The following is a 15625-nucleotide window of genomic DNA, read 5'->3' as shown; positions in this document are numbered from 1 at the left end:
AACACTGAACACTGACACAGGATGCTATATGGCTGTACTGAAGTAGCGTTGAAGTAGATTCTAATCAGCATTTAAGAGAAAATGTGATGAAAATTTTAATGTTGAGAGTAGCAATTTGAGTGACAGGCATAGATGGTTTGTAGGCAGGGTATTGCCAAGTAAGCACTGCCATTGTGCTTTTTCTTTTGATAACTAATTCACACAATAAACTAACCTGGCAGTTAGGGTGTGCTGGCTGGCTGACCCGGGTACCTGGCACCTCTTGGCCCTGGGTGTCAACGCACCAACAGGTCAGTGTGGCGGGGTGACATTGTGTCGACAAGAAGGCTCCCGTTTCATCACACTGGGGAAGGTAGACACGTCCAGCTGGGATGCCAGCCTCCCGAGCACGGTGTTCCAGTAGAGTACGTTGGTGCTCACAAGCTGTTGGCATAAGGGTATTATATAAGGAGGACACACAGGAGAATATAGATTCAATACAACAATAACTAGAATAAAATGAGAATGAATAATCCAGTCTTTTTGAAGAAAAAACAGTTCCTATAAAATAATTAAAGTTTACTGCTAATAAAAAGATAAAAGACAGCTAAGGACAAAGTCCAGATATCCAAAAAATTACAAAATTATGAATCAAATGAAATTATTACAAAAATGAGGATGCAATATCTATTTGCTGGAAAATATAAAGTGAAACCTGGCCACCAGAGCTGACCTGTCATGACAATGGGCTGAAGGCACTGGGTCCCGCAGCCATTACTACAGCATTTGGCATCACCGAGGCAGTGAGAGTCCTCAGAACACTCGAGGTCACAGTTTCCACTCAGCACTGGCACTAGGAATGGACACTGCCCAGTTTTCTTGCCATTGCCTGCAAATTAAAGTAACTTATTATATTAAAATGTGCTTTAATAAGACTGTAAATAAAATTATTACTGTCCATATAGAATATTACAAACCACATCATCAGATTTGCAGATGACACTAAGATCTATGGCAAAGTGGGAAATTGAGACCTTAATTGAGACCTACATGAACTCATGTCCATTGAGACCTTAATTGAGACCTACATGAACTCCACAAATGGTCAGATGACTGGCAAATGCTCTTTAATGTCGATAAATGCAAGAGACCATGCAAGTGGGGCATAACAATCCATGCCACAACTACCAAACTGACAGCACTCCCTCACAATAGATATATAAAGAAAAGGACCTGGGAGTCAGAGTCCATCATTCATTAAAACATTCACAGTCAGCCAGAAAATGGCATTTCATTACAATCAATGTTGGTTTTCTGTGGGGAGCCCCATTGGCTCCCTGAAGCTAGCTACCCACAGATAAGTAAAAACAGGGACTTACCCGGGAGGATGCAGCACAGCAGGTCACACAACAAAGATGAGACAACAGGCTGCGACAGACGTCCCAAAGCAACACAAGGCTACAGAGGGCCAGGAACTTTTACAAGATATCTGGCAGCCCTGTTCGATTTCCAAAACCCCTGTGCCCGAATATCGACCCAAGACATATTATTAAAGACAGCAGCAAGAGCTGTATACTTCCTCACATCATGGACATGAGTGTAGACCATAGGCTGGCTAGACTTAATAACCCTGCAGATAACCTGAGAGACAGCAGGGTTCCCTAACAGGGAACCAGGGAAACTGGGTCTACCCAGAGCACTTCTACTGTCGCTGAACCAGTAGCACACAGGTACTAACGTAAAGCCACAACCAGGCAAAAAACATGATGCAACCCCGGCCGAACCAACCAAGCATCAACAACCCATGGTATCATCCTGAAACCAGCCATCTCATTTTTCGCCAGAAAAGACAGAGAAGGCTGCAAACGAATAAAACGACCACCAGGACCAAAAATACAGAAACCCCTGCGCCAGAGAAGAGCCTGAAGTTCCCAATCCATCTCCCAGAGGCTAAAGCCAACAAGAACAAGGCTTTGAAAAACAAATTCTGGACCGAAGGGGCCACTACAAACCGAAAAGAAGAGAAACAAGAGCACCCAGTCCAAAGACCAAGAAGTCTCGAGCGTGCATGAGCAGGCCGTAGGTGAAAAAATGCACTAGAGAGCTTGTGGAATGGAGCGGAGGTGACATCCACCCAGAATGCAAGCCAGAGCGGCTCCACCAATGCAGCATGATACGAAGTGACAGTAGTTGGCACAAGACCCCAGTCAAGAAAAAACCAATGAAAAGAAAAGACAAAACAACCAGAACAGACACAGACGAAACCCTCCGAAGGGAAAGGAAATGACAGAAGTACCTCCAGGAGACTTCATACTATTGCTGAGAAGACGATCGCAGATGGAACACAATCATGAAGCCACCTGATTACCATACAAATGGTGTATACATCCGTGTCAGAAAAAACAAAAAAAATTCCTAAATCTAAATTAGTTTAAAATTATTGCTACAAGCAGTTGAAATTCAATGTGTGAACAAATCCACAAGGGCCGTGACAAGGATTCGAACCTGCGTCCGGGAGCATCCCAGACACTGCCTTAATCGACTGAGCTACCTTCAATGTGTGAAGGTACTGAATTAAATCAATGGCATAAATTTATTGCTGTACTATGTAGGCTTTGCAAGAATGTACCACTTAAATCCCAATACTATATATGCACTATCATAACCCACTGTATCTTCTTGAATATAAATAAATAAATCCATAACCCTATTTATTTCCTAAAATGTGAGTGAGTTTGCTAACTGTATCTTGTACTATTTTCATTGCAAGAAATTAAGTCACAAAATACCTGGACTTGGGCAGCAGACCCCCTCGATAGTACTGTCATCAGCAAAGCAGGAGTAGCCCTGAGGGCACTCAAGGGCCCTTGCCCGGGGGCTGCAGGCAAGGGTGGCGTTGGTCTCTGGCAGGGTGTAGGGCTCTCCGAGGGGGCAGGTGGGTGCTGCCGAGGCCTCCACCACAGGCACACACTGGGGGATGGCTGGACATACACCATCCACACATGGAATGTCCACCATTTGGCAGATGTGACTAGATGTGCACGTCACATCCTGGTAAGGAAAGAATGTTTTACTCATTGAAGAGATGTAATAGTTGCTAAGATCTACTTCTGTTGCATTGAAAGTTTGCTGGAAATGTTAAGATCTCTGATGAAGCTGAACCTTCTTAGTGTTAAGGGTCTCTGTAGCACTATACAGGTATATTAGATTTCCAAGCTACTAAATCAATATGATGGGTAAAAAACTTTTAATTACTATATTGAAGTTGTTTCTGAAGCCATAACATCACTATTGTGAAGCTACAAATAATATTATTAATATTAATGCTATGTGGGGAGTCCCCATTAGCTCGAATAAATCACCCATGATTGTCATATAGCATTAGATAGCAGTGAATCATTAATCAAACAGAACTGCTGACAATAGTAGTTATTAAATAATAATCACAATTCCACTTGAGCAATAAGGGGGACTATGGCATATATTATGGTGGTACTGATACACTAGTTTAAATACCACAGTTGTGCTATGATTGGTACAGAGGTGGTGAAGGAGCTGGACAAATAACAATACTTTATAGGACTGACAAACGACTGAAACAGACACCTGTGTCAGTCACTGATAAAGAAAGTACCTCAGCCCCCCACCATGTCAGTCACTGATCAAGGTACCCCAGCCCCCCCCCATGTCAGTCACTGATTAAGGTACCCCAGCCCCCCCCCCCTATGTCAGTCACTGGTCAAGGTACCCCAGCCCCCCCCTATGTCAGTCACTGATCAAGGTACCCCAGCCCCCCCCCATGTCAGTCCCTGATTAAGGTACCCCAGCCCCCCCCCCTATGTCAGTCACTAATCAAGGTACCCCAGCCCCCACACCCCCCCTATGTCAGTCACTGATCAAAGGTACCCCAGCCCCCCCTCCCCTATGTCAGTCACTGGTCAAGGTACCCCAGCCCCCCCCCTTTGTCAGTCACTGGTCAAGGTACCCCAGCCCCCCCCCCTATGTCAGTCACTGGTCAAGGTACCCCAGCGCCCCCCCTATGTCAGTCACTGGTCAAGGTACCCCAGCCCCCCCCCACTATGTCAGTCACTGGTCAAGGTACCCCAGCCCCCCCCCTATGTCAGTCACTGGTCAAGGTACCCCAGCCCCCCCCCCCCTATGTCAGTCACTGGTCAAGGTACCCCAGCCCCCCCCCCCTATGTCAGTCACTGATCAAGGTACCCCAGCCCCCCCCCCCTATGTCAGTCACTGATCAAGGTACCCCAGCCCCCTCCCCTATGTCAGTCACTGATCAAGGTACCCCAGCCCCCTCCCCTATGTCAGTCACTGATCAAGGTACCCCAGCCCCCTCCCCTATGTCAGTCACTGATCAAGGTACCCCAGCCCCCCCCCTATGTCAGTCACTGATCAAGGTACCCCAGCCCCCCCCCTATGTCAGTCACTGGTCAAGGTACCCCAGCCCCCCCCTATGTCAGTCCACTGATCAAGGTACCCCAGCCCCCCCCCTATGTCAGTCACTGGATCAAGGTACCCCAGCCCCCCCCCTATGTCAGTCACTGATCAAGGTACCCCAGCCCCCCCCCTATGTCAGTCACTGATCAAGGTACCCCAGCCCCCCCCCCCCCCTATGTCAGTCACTGATCAAGGTACCCCAGCCCCCTCCCCTATGTCAGTCACTGATCAAGGTACCCCAGCCCCCCCCTTATGTCAGTCACTGATCAAGGTACCCCAGCCCCCCCCCCCTATGTCAGTCACTGATCAAGGTACCCCAGCCCCTCCCCTATGTCAGTCACTGGTCAAGGTACCCCAGCCCCCCCCCCTATGTCAGTCACTGATCAAGGTACCCCAGCCCCCCCCCCCCTATGTCAGTCACTGATCAAGGTACCCCAGCCCCCCCCCTATGTCAGTCACTGATCAAGGTACCCCAGCCCCCCCCCCTATGTCAGTCACTGATCAAGGTACCCCAGCCCCCCTCCCCTATGTCAGTCACTGATCAAGGTACCCCAGCCCCCCCCCCCCTATGTGAGTCCCTGATCAAGGTACTATATTTACTCAAGCACTCAACACTCACTCATCCTTTCACTCAAAACACTTAATTACTTTCAAGAGCAAAAACAACTCTTAAGAACAATGACCGGGAACCTTCAACAAGCCTCCAGCTTTCTGACCCAATCGAGGCCACTCGAGAGATGGTGGGCTCTAAGGTAAAACAAAGGTAAGTAAACAATATATATAAGTAAACAAGTGTCTGTCCGAAATGCTATGCGTGCTAGTGGTTTTACAAGAATATAAAAACATCAATGCTATGTACTCCCATAAACCCAATGCACCTTCTTGTATATAATAAATAAATAAATAAATAAATAAATAAATAAATAAATAAATAAATAAATAAATAAATAAATAAATAAATAAATAAATAAACAAATAAATCAAAATATTCACTTACCAGGCAAGGGTCGCGACACTGGCAGAGTGGGCAGGCAGTGTCGGGGTCCAGCACGAAGCCGTAGTCGCAGCCAAGTCGACACAGCATCTCCCCGCAGGTCACAGCCGCGCGCGCACGATCGCACACCACCAATTCTCGGGACGATGCTCTGGGATGGGATGGGGGGGGTTATGATGAATAGTAATAATTATGGTTACAATGACAACAGTATGAGCATCAATACCAACACTGCAATCATCAGTCTCCTTGACGTTATCTACTCAGCCCTTGACAAAAATGAGTTTCCGATTGGACTCTTCATTGACCTAAGAAAAGCCTTTGATACTGTTAATCACAACTACCTCTTACTTAAACTCCAGTATTATGGAATCCGAGGCCTTGCCCTTGACTACATCCGATCCTATCTTAGTGACAGACACCAATATGTAACCATCAATGATACAACTTCTTCCACTCTACCTATTACCGTTGGAGTGCCACAGGGCAGTATCTTAGGACCTCTTCTATTTCTTATATATATAAACGATCTGCCTAATGTCTCTAATATTCTCAAACCTATATTGTTTGCTGACGATACTACCCTTATCTATTCAGACCTCAACCCACATACACTAAATAATGTTGTGAATAATGAATTAAAAAAAGTCCACTTATGGATGTCAACGAACAAACTAACATTAAACATCGAAAAGACTTACTACATCTTATTTGGAAGCAAAACATCAAATGCAATTCAGCTACAGATAGACAACATTAACATCAGTAATAAAAATGATGGCAAGTTTCTTGGCCTATTCCTAGACAAGAGACTCAACTTCTGCACCCACATTCAACACATAACTAAGAAAGTCTCTAAGACAGTTGGTATACTCTCCAAAATCAGATATTATGTTCCTAACTCTGCTCTCCTCTCACTATATTATGCACTAATCTACCCCTATCTTAATTATCTTAATGGTATCTGTGCATGGGGGTCTACCACTGCAAACCACCTTAAGCCCATCATCACACAGCAAAAATCTGCTATCAGAATAATAACTAACTCTGCTTTCAGACAACACTCAGCTTCCATGTTTAAATCCCTAAACTTGCTAAATATTAACTCCCTCCACACATTCTCTTGTGTCAACTACATTTACAAAACCCTGTTCTTAAATGCAAACCATGGTCTGAAACTCTCCCTGGACAGATGTTATAGGACCCATTATCACCACACCAGAAATAAATATATCTTTGATATCCCCAGGGTCAAGCTTAATTTGTGTAAACACTATGCAAATTAAGGGACCTAGTCTATGGAACTCACTCCCTAGTGAATTGAAAAACTGTAAAACTTTTGCCTTATTTAAAAGCAAAACCAAAAAGTACCTAATTTCATCTTCTTAGTTTCCTACACTGAGCTTTAAATTTGCTCTGTACCTAGTGTTACCCAATCTCCTAATTTTTATGTAGTATCAAACAACCTTATCATTGTGTTCATTGCTGTCTTCTTTTATGTGCTAGCCATATGCTGTATTGTGACTACCAATTTTTGTCAACTACCATTCAAGCTGTCATTGCAATCAATCTTATATTGTTTCTGCTGTATTGTGCCTACCAATTTTTGTCAACTACCATTCAAGCTGTCATTGCAATCAATCTTAGCTACCTACGTGCTTTAATATACTGTACCTACAATTTTCTCTCATCTTCTTTTTTTCATTCCATGTAACTGTTATCATTTTTTTGTCTATAAATTGTGCAAGTATTTACCTCCTTAAAATTTTCTTAGATTAAGGACCTGCCCGAAACGCTGCGCGTACTAGTAGCTTTACAAGACTGTAATTACCATATTATGTATCCTCACATTCCCAATGTACATTCTTGTATATGCATAAATAAATAAATAAATAAATAAATAAATAAATAAATAAATATCTCAACAACAAGCCACGATGTTAAACTGTGTAAATTTGAAAGCATTGGTGTCAAGGAAAAAAATAATAGCTTAACCCGGCATTCTCTTTGACTACATTTGTCGAATTTTTCTGTGGATTTATCCCTTTAAACTTGGAGACTTGTCCTCAGGGGTGATAACCATTGCTTTACAACCCTCATCAAAGTTTTTATTACACTAAGCGTGCAAATGTTTCCCCCTCACCAAATATACTCGCTAATTACGTGCATTTGTTTACTAAAGATGCCACCAGAGGCCATTGTGAAGTGCGAAACATTTGTTTGCTAAAAGTACTGCCAGGGGGTGCGATTAGACGTGTAGAGCTAGAGAGAGGCTTATTGAGGGAGTTCTATATATGAAATTAGTGTAAAGAGACAAGAAGTTGCGTCAGGCTTGGGTCGTTGGTCTTCTCTGGCTTCTTGGTAGTCTTGCTTCTTGTTGGCATTGCAGTGTTGTCGTTCGAGGTTGTGGGTATTGTGTCCAGGAGGAAATCTTCAGGACTGTAGTTGCACTTCCGTTGAGGAAGTGCCGTTGGATGGTGGATGGTGCTTCAACTGAGACATCTTCGTCTGACGAATCGTTTGAGTCAAAGGCAGAGGTGGTGGTCTTTAGAGGTTGAGTAGTAGCCGGTCTTGCAGCTAGAGTAGAAGGTTCAGTGGGCGTTCATGGGGTCTGCAGCGCGATGGTAGTAGATGGTTCTGAGGGGGGCATGGCGTCAGACTGCAGCTGTAGTCTGATGGTGGCTGGGGCTGTAGTTGGTGTCGTTGGATGTGAAGGCGTAGGTTCCCGGGGCTGCTTCCTCCACTGTGGCTGTTGGAACGGGTATTGCAGCAGTGGACAGTAGACCTGTGAGCACGGCAGCGTTCACAGTGATGCCTTGGTCAGAGGCCTGAATAAAACTCGTAGCTGGAGTAGAGGTGGTGTATATATGTAGATATTGGAAGGATATGAGGATAAAGATTTGGGATAGGATGGAGAAAAGGGAAGGTGCCCAACCATTTAGGACAGTTTGGGATTAAACGCCAACCTGCAACAAGCGAGTCCGTTGCTATACCGACCAGTGCAAGTGGTTTGAATTTTTATCTGAATCTTACCTGGTGAGGGTTCTGGGAGTTCTTCTACTCATCAAGCCTGGCCTGAGGTCAGGCTTGACTTGTGAGAGCTTGGTTAGATTGAAGGAAAACAATTATTGCAATGAAAGCCCTGGTTGAAGGAATTAGTCAATTCATTAAGGGTTGCAAGACGAAATGTTGTTGATGCCTTCCCTTATATCATGAGGCTCTGGTGAAGCATGACGGATGAAAAATCAATAGGTGGAACAACATAATTAGACTTTGAGAAGCTTGTGCTCTGTTAGAAGAGTGGAAGTACAACAGAGAAATGTAGAGTGCCAATGTCAGTAAATAGTAATATGGGAGAATGTAAGGAGACGGTTTGGCCATGTTAAATGAATGGATGATGAAGATGACACGAAGATAAAGTATTTACTTAAACATGAAGTAGGAGAGGAGGAAGCCCGATAAAAAGAAGAAGTGGGGATAATGTGTGAACAGCGCACCAGAGGTGGAAGGAAACAAGATTAGCTACCAAAATCTTGTTGAGTGAATGTTCGAAATGTCTTGAACACATTAACCTGAATTTACCAGGGTGTCATTACCTCCCTAATGGCCGTGATGGGGACAGGAAGCCTGTGGCTTATTAAAGGTCACTCCTTTCATCCTGAGGATTTTTTCTATTATGAACTTTATACTGAAATTTAAAACATTTTAAGCTAAACTGTAAAATGTCTTTGCATTTACAGATTTGGCGGGTAGGCGGTTCCATGGGTCTATAACCGTATGGGGTAAAACCATCTAGTGTTCTATGTTCTACATTGTGGCTTGTTGAGCTTAAAGCTGTTGTCGCGTGTATGTGTTACATTGGACCTCTTAAGGTATGGGTCTGGATTAATATCCTCCATCTTCTTCAGAGTATTAAAGGTCAATGAGATCAGCCCTCTCATGTCTGGTTTGCAGTGTTGTTAGTCCTGTGGCTCTCATCGTTTCTGGTATGAAATCTGGGTGAGTTCTGGGACGATTTTTGTCGAACGGTAATGTGCTGTTGTAGAGGAATTGTCTAAATGTTTATCTTTAATTTACTTGAATTCTACCTTGAGAACTCTTATATTTCCCCATGTCCAGGCTTGTCTTGTGGTAACATGCACGCACGACCACGTATTCATTGCAATATGGTTGACCCGGTTCATCTTTCCGGAACTTATCCATCTGCCAGCCAAATGATGTTGGTTCTGCGTGATGCAGTGTAATTTCTGCTCCGGATTAGTTTGTCCGGCCGGACTGATGCCTTCCTACCCGTTGAAAGTGAAAAAAATTGGGTGGTAATGATGATGTTGAATGATAAAAGACCACTGTCGTTACCCCTCCCCCCCACCATTTACGGGCTCACCATAGCCCGTGCTACATGGACACTCCATTCTGAGTAGTTAAATCTAAAACAACAACAACAACATACCCCCACCACCTCACACCCATCACCCCTCCCCTCACTTACGTACTTGGTGCCGGGGATCTGTGTGCCGAAGTCGTCGACGCACCAGCACTGGGCCAGCCCGTTGCACTGAACCTGGTCATAGGCGCCGTTCTCGTCACAGGTGGGAGTGGGCACGGCCAGGGTCACGCCCTCCAGCTCCACCAGGTCACGCAGGTACTCGCACACTGTGGTCACAGGTCACATCAGGTCAAAACTCTTGGGTTAGGAACTAATCAGTGGCGCTCATTGGCTACTCACTACCACTACTACTACTATATCATTGCCCAGAGTGACATAGCCTGTAGTGATATCCTACTAATATATAAACATTTTCTATTGAGCGATAACTATTATTAGTAAATATTTTTACAACTCTAGAAATCTCTTGGTGCATACAAATTACTATAACATTATTCAATTAAAGCGAAAAACGCACACAGGAGAGAGGGTACTCACTGGTTGGTCCCTGCAGAAGGCCGTGTTCAAGCGAGAGGTTCTGGGGAGGCTGTGGGGGGACACAGGAGGGGCCACAGCCTGGCACAACACAGCACTTTAGGTCATGGGCACACTCGGAGTCAGCAGCACACCGCGGCCCATTACACAGCTCAGCAGTAGCAGATCTCACGAACGGACACTGGCCAGGCTTGGTCGCTTCTACCCGTAGGAAGGGGAAAGAAAAATATAGGTAAGTTTCAGATTGATGATTGATGAAGATTAAGCCACTCAAAAGGTGGCACAGACATGAATAGCCCGTAAGTGGTGGCCCTTTTGAGCCATTACCAGTATTACCATTACCATTACCTAGCTGATACTGGAGATCTGTGGAGGTGCGACTGCACCCTGCGTGACGGGAGATGTCTCTCGTCTAAGTGTCAGCTTTTTTCTCTGTATTTAGATGATTATATGAACATGGCAGTTTAGACAGGGAAAAAAGTAGTGGAAAGTACGCCAGAAAGGTTCCGTTTTACTTTTCCAGACGGCTCTTTTAAGGCATATCATATTTTTTTAACGAAAAAGTTATAAATGATTATTATTTAACAAAGGTAAGAGATCATGGTTCCATTCATGAGCTAAATAAGATACACACAAAACAACTGTGATGGTCTCCATGACGGTTGGTTAAAACAAACGTCATTTTAATGGTACTCAAAATCAGACTAATGTCAATAGTTTATTTTTGCGCTTGTGTCATCATTACCCTTCTAGAATATTTATAAAATAATTTGAGACCATATTTGGTGTTTTTTTTTCAGTCATCCCAATTATATTACATATCTCGCATTTCCATTACAAAATTGGAAAATTAAGAGGTAAATTTTGATACAATTTTTATATAAACTGATATTAATATAAAAATTTAATTTATATTAAATTATTTATATCCAAGTATATAGTGCATTTAATAATATAAAAAAATCTCGTTATAACATATTTTTAACTCATACACAGAAGAAATTTATACACGGTAATATTTTTTATTTTCATTATTTATTTTCTAAGAATCATGTATACTGGTGTTGAAATAAAGCCAGAGAAGGTATACACACTGAGAGGTGAAGCATACCACGTTCCTCGGTGAGACTACACTTAAGAGTTTACTATAGTTCTGGATTATGTTCAAGGAGACCTTTAAAACACTGAACAGGTTGAAGGGTATTAATCCAGACCACTTCTTTGAGAAGTCAAATGTTCCACCTACAAAGAAGCAACAGCTTCAAGTTCAACCAGCCACGATGTATGACAGAAAACTGGAGATGCGTTTTCACCCACAGGATTAAAACCCATGGAACTGCTTACCCGTCGAAGCTATAAATCCCCCCAAAACATTACTTCAATTTAAAATCCAGATAGAAAAAATTCTCTGGAATAATGGGGTGACCCTCGACCAACAGCCGACTTCTTGTCCCCTTTCGAGGCCACTAGAGAGATAGTGGCCCTCAGGTAAATTTAGGTAAAGTGTATTGCGTGTGGCCTTGCCTATGATTGAGACGACGGGGCAGCAGGCGGGATGGGCGTGGGGCGAGGCCGGGGGCGTGCACATGTGGTCAGACGGGCAGGGCGTCTCTGCGTCACATTGGGCCACCACCCCGCCCACAGACAGGGGCGTCAGACCGTTGGGACAGGCGGGCGGAGGCGTGGGCGTGGTGGTGGTGGTGGTGGTGGTAGTGGTGGTGGTAGACGGGTGCAGCAGCTCGTCTGAGTCGTTGGAGAGACCTGGTGAGAAAGAAGGAGAGGTGAGAGAACGAGAGAGGTGAAAGAGAACGAGAGAAGTGAGAGAGAACGAGAGAGGTGTAAGAGAACGAGAGAAGTGAGAGAGAACGAGAGAGAGAGGTGAGACAGAAAGTGATAGGTAATTAAACCTACTGTAAGTTTAACCAGTTTAAAGCATACAGTTTAACCAGTTTAGAGCATACAGTCTAACCTACAGTTAACTTATATAGTTTAACCACAGTGAGTCAGACACTGATTATTTTCGTACATATTTAGGCCTAAGCATGGGGGTTTATTATAGGCGATTGTGTTAAGTGCATCTAAGCTATGCGGTAATATTAGCGCATTATAACTACTTAGACAACTCAAGTTCCATGACACGTATTTAACTTTAAGGGGAGAGTCAACCCCCTGAACTTAAAGCACCGACGAGAAACAAAGTCACGCATCAAAGCATGTCCAACAATTGTTTGCAATGACACGCAAAGGCTCAGATTTTTCTGTTCACAAGTTTCAGGTCACAAGCTGGAGACCAGTGACGGAATTTAATTTAATTTGTAACCTTGCATATGTAATGAAGATCAACATGGAAAATATCAGCCTGACTGGATAAGAGGGTCAGGGGACATGGTCACGAGGAACGACTGCAGGCAGGCAGGCAGGCAGACAGGCAGACAGGCAGGCAGGCAGGCAGGCAGGCAGGCAGGCAGGCAGGCAGGCAGGCAGGCAGGCAGGCAGGCAGGCAGACAGGCAGGCAGAGGCAGGCAAGACACAGGTGGGGTAGGCAGACAGGTAGAACAGGCAGACACAAGCAGGCAGGTAGAACAGACATGCACGACAGACCTACCTTACCTTGAGGGGCAGACAAACAGGCATGTCATACATATAGGACAGACAGACAGACAGACAGACAGACAAAACGACGATTATATTCATAGAATTAAAAAGCGAGAGAAGTATTTAGCGGAGGGGGTAGGGAGGTGTAAGGTGGAGGAATGGCTGGTGACGGGTGGGGGAATGAATTGACAGGGGAGGAGGGCCCTATACTCACACATGGGGGTGGCGGAGCAGGAGTCGCCCTCACACCCGGGATTTTTCCTCATGACGCAGGTAGAGGTCTCCGAGCAGGTGAGCTCCTGGCAGGGGTCGTCGCAGTCGCAGGTGGGGCAGCCGTCGGCGCCCACCTGGTACCCATACTCGCAGGTGGAGGAGCACAGCGTGTCACCCGGGCACGGCCCGCCTTCTTCGCCTCCCGCTGTCGGGGACACGTTCAGTACAGACTCTACGTTATGGCTAAATAATGACACGCGAACACCTAGTATTGCATTAAGATCATAATAGTTTTCCTTCGTGGCCGCTAACTGACCCATTGACACTATCGTATAGCAGTGGCAACCGTCTACTGACAGAGGGGGGCAGGCAATGATATTACCGTCTACCAGTGACACCCGTCTATCGTCATGGCGGCTGTCAGTGTGTATGCAAACTGAAGAGTGGACAAATTATAGTCATCCCTGTAATCCTTGATCTACCGAAGGATTGCTTTACGACCACGTTGGTCTGTCGGATCAGGGCCCGCGTTCTGAAGGTCAGGGAGGGGAGGTCCCTACGTGCGTCTGATACGTCTAGCACACGGCCCTCATCATGGAAAATCTTGAAACTTGACTCGAGGATAGATGGTTGTGGCAGAGATGGAGCCATCACGATGATCTTATGCTGCGTGACCTTGAAGTTCCGGGAGCCGTAACTGGTGGCACTTCGGAATGAGTTAATGAACTAGACTCCGCTTTGGAGATGGAGATCTCCGGTCTCCGCAGATGGGGACAGGAATCTAGACCGTCGACTGCAAGTTGTGGGTCCCAAAGCAGGGTCAGGATTTTACTCTGTAACTTTTAAGTCACCAGTATAGATCTGTAACTAACACCGTCCTGTTTACTGTGCCAGGTTCATCCCTTCAAGTCTTGTTTCCTACGCTCTGCGAGGAACACCTTCAAGTACGCCAACAGATCAATATATATATAGATACTGTAAGCTTTCCAAGACGAGTCCGGAGAAGATAAGGTCTTAATGATCATCTTTGCCTCGCTCTCTTTCCTGTCGTCACCATCTGCTCCAGTCTCATGTCATTAGTTCAGTGTCAGCTCTCACAAAATTTAACTCCCTACTCACCAGTACAGGGAGGTAGATTTTAGTGAGGGCTAACTCTACAGCTTGAATGTGTGAAACTTGTATCTGCATGCGCTTGTATATGAAGCCCGTGCGTGCGTATGTGAAGCCGGTGCGTGCGTGCGTGAAGCATGTGCGTACATGCATACGTGCGTATCACTCGTGTTTGGGTGGGGAGTGCACAGGAACTCGGCCCACTGGTAAGGTTTACCAACTGCATAAAAATTACCACCCAGAGTGGAGAAACATATGACACCACGTCGGGAAGTAAAAATTATTCACAAATGACCTGTACAAGTTGTGCTTTACAGTGAAAATATGGATAAACATATGTCGGTAAGACAGTAGGAAAATGCCAGTCTCATTCTCTCGACAATATAGTTGCATCACTAACACCACACATATGTAACTTTACCCATCTTAATCTTCACCACATAGCTCACTTCCTACCCAACAAACACTTATGGAGGCTGAGCTAAGCATCTCAATAATTTCTAAAACATTCTCTCCTCTAACACACACATTATTCTCGTTACTCTCACGTTCTCTTCCTTTCCTCCTCTCATCACACTCACTCCTTACCAAAATCTTACATTTTCTTCACACACACACACACGTTTAAAATGTAATTTATGGCACCACAATGAGGGGGTATGTTGGCACTGAGTACACCGCCCTTCTTCCCAATAGTTATGAGGGCGTATGTTGATATGATGTGAACACTCTCATTCCATTGTATTATGAGGGGTGTATGTTGGCGTGCACCCTCTTATAATATATTGTGAACGCAGTCCGCCACTAAGGTATGAGGTGTATATGTTGGCATGATAGGGGCACTATCCTCTTCTGAGTTATGAGGTGCGTAAGTTTACACCTCCCACTCCTTCTAGAGTTATGAGGCTTTTATTCTGGCGTACGCAAAAGCACAGGTTAAGAGTTCGTAAGTCAGCGTGACGCATGCGCAGTTAATCCCAACTGGTTTAAGGCAACGCAAAATGTATTTGAAAGATATATTTATATCGATATATATATAAAGAAATATCGGTATCCAACCGATACACGCTAGGTTGTAACAGGAATTGTAGCCTATTCACCGCTGCCCACTGGATGGGGGGCGGTGTGCAGGCTAAACATATCAATTGTGACACTAGCTCTCCACATATATCAGTTGCTTTATTTAAAGACATCACTTGAGGTCAGCCTCGAGCCTATTAGTGATGTGACGATGTGTACTGAATTTTGTAACTAGCTCATCAAGACTGTAACTTGCTTAGCTAAATTAATTTTGGGGGTTCAGTCCCTGAGCCCATTATGTGCCTCTGTAACCCTTTCCCCTACCCCCCATAGGATGGGTA

The 15625-nt window shown here is 44.8% G+C and overlaps 1 protein-coding gene across 1 annotated transcript in view; it reads right to left on the bottom strand.

The window, feature by feature from the left end:
• Positions 1-15625, bottom strand: part of LOC123762633 (uncharacterized) — an 85286-nt gene that overhangs the window by 32952 nt on the left and 36709 nt on the right. Inside the window, 8 exon segments of the mRNA XM_069332119.1 lie at positions 215-423; positions 713-868; positions 2769-3030; positions 5429-5576; positions 9919-10078; positions 10350-10547; positions 11871-12107; positions 13156-13359. Coding sequence (XP_069188220.1) covers positions 215-423; positions 713-868; positions 2769-3030; positions 5429-5576; positions 9919-10078; positions 10350-10547; positions 11871-12107; positions 13156-13359 — 1574 coding nt within the window.

The sequence above is a fragment of the Procambarus clarkii genome, chromosome 27, assembly GCF_040958095.1.
Source record: "Procambarus clarkii isolate CNS0578487 chromosome 27, FALCON_Pclarkii_2.0, whole genome shotgun sequence".
Classification (NCBI taxonomy): Eukaryota; Metazoa; Arthropoda; class Malacostraca; order Decapoda; family Cambaridae; genus Procambarus; species Procambarus clarkii.
The sequence above is the reverse complement of the archived record's forward strand: the minus strand, read 5'-3'. Positions and strand labels throughout refer to the sequence as shown.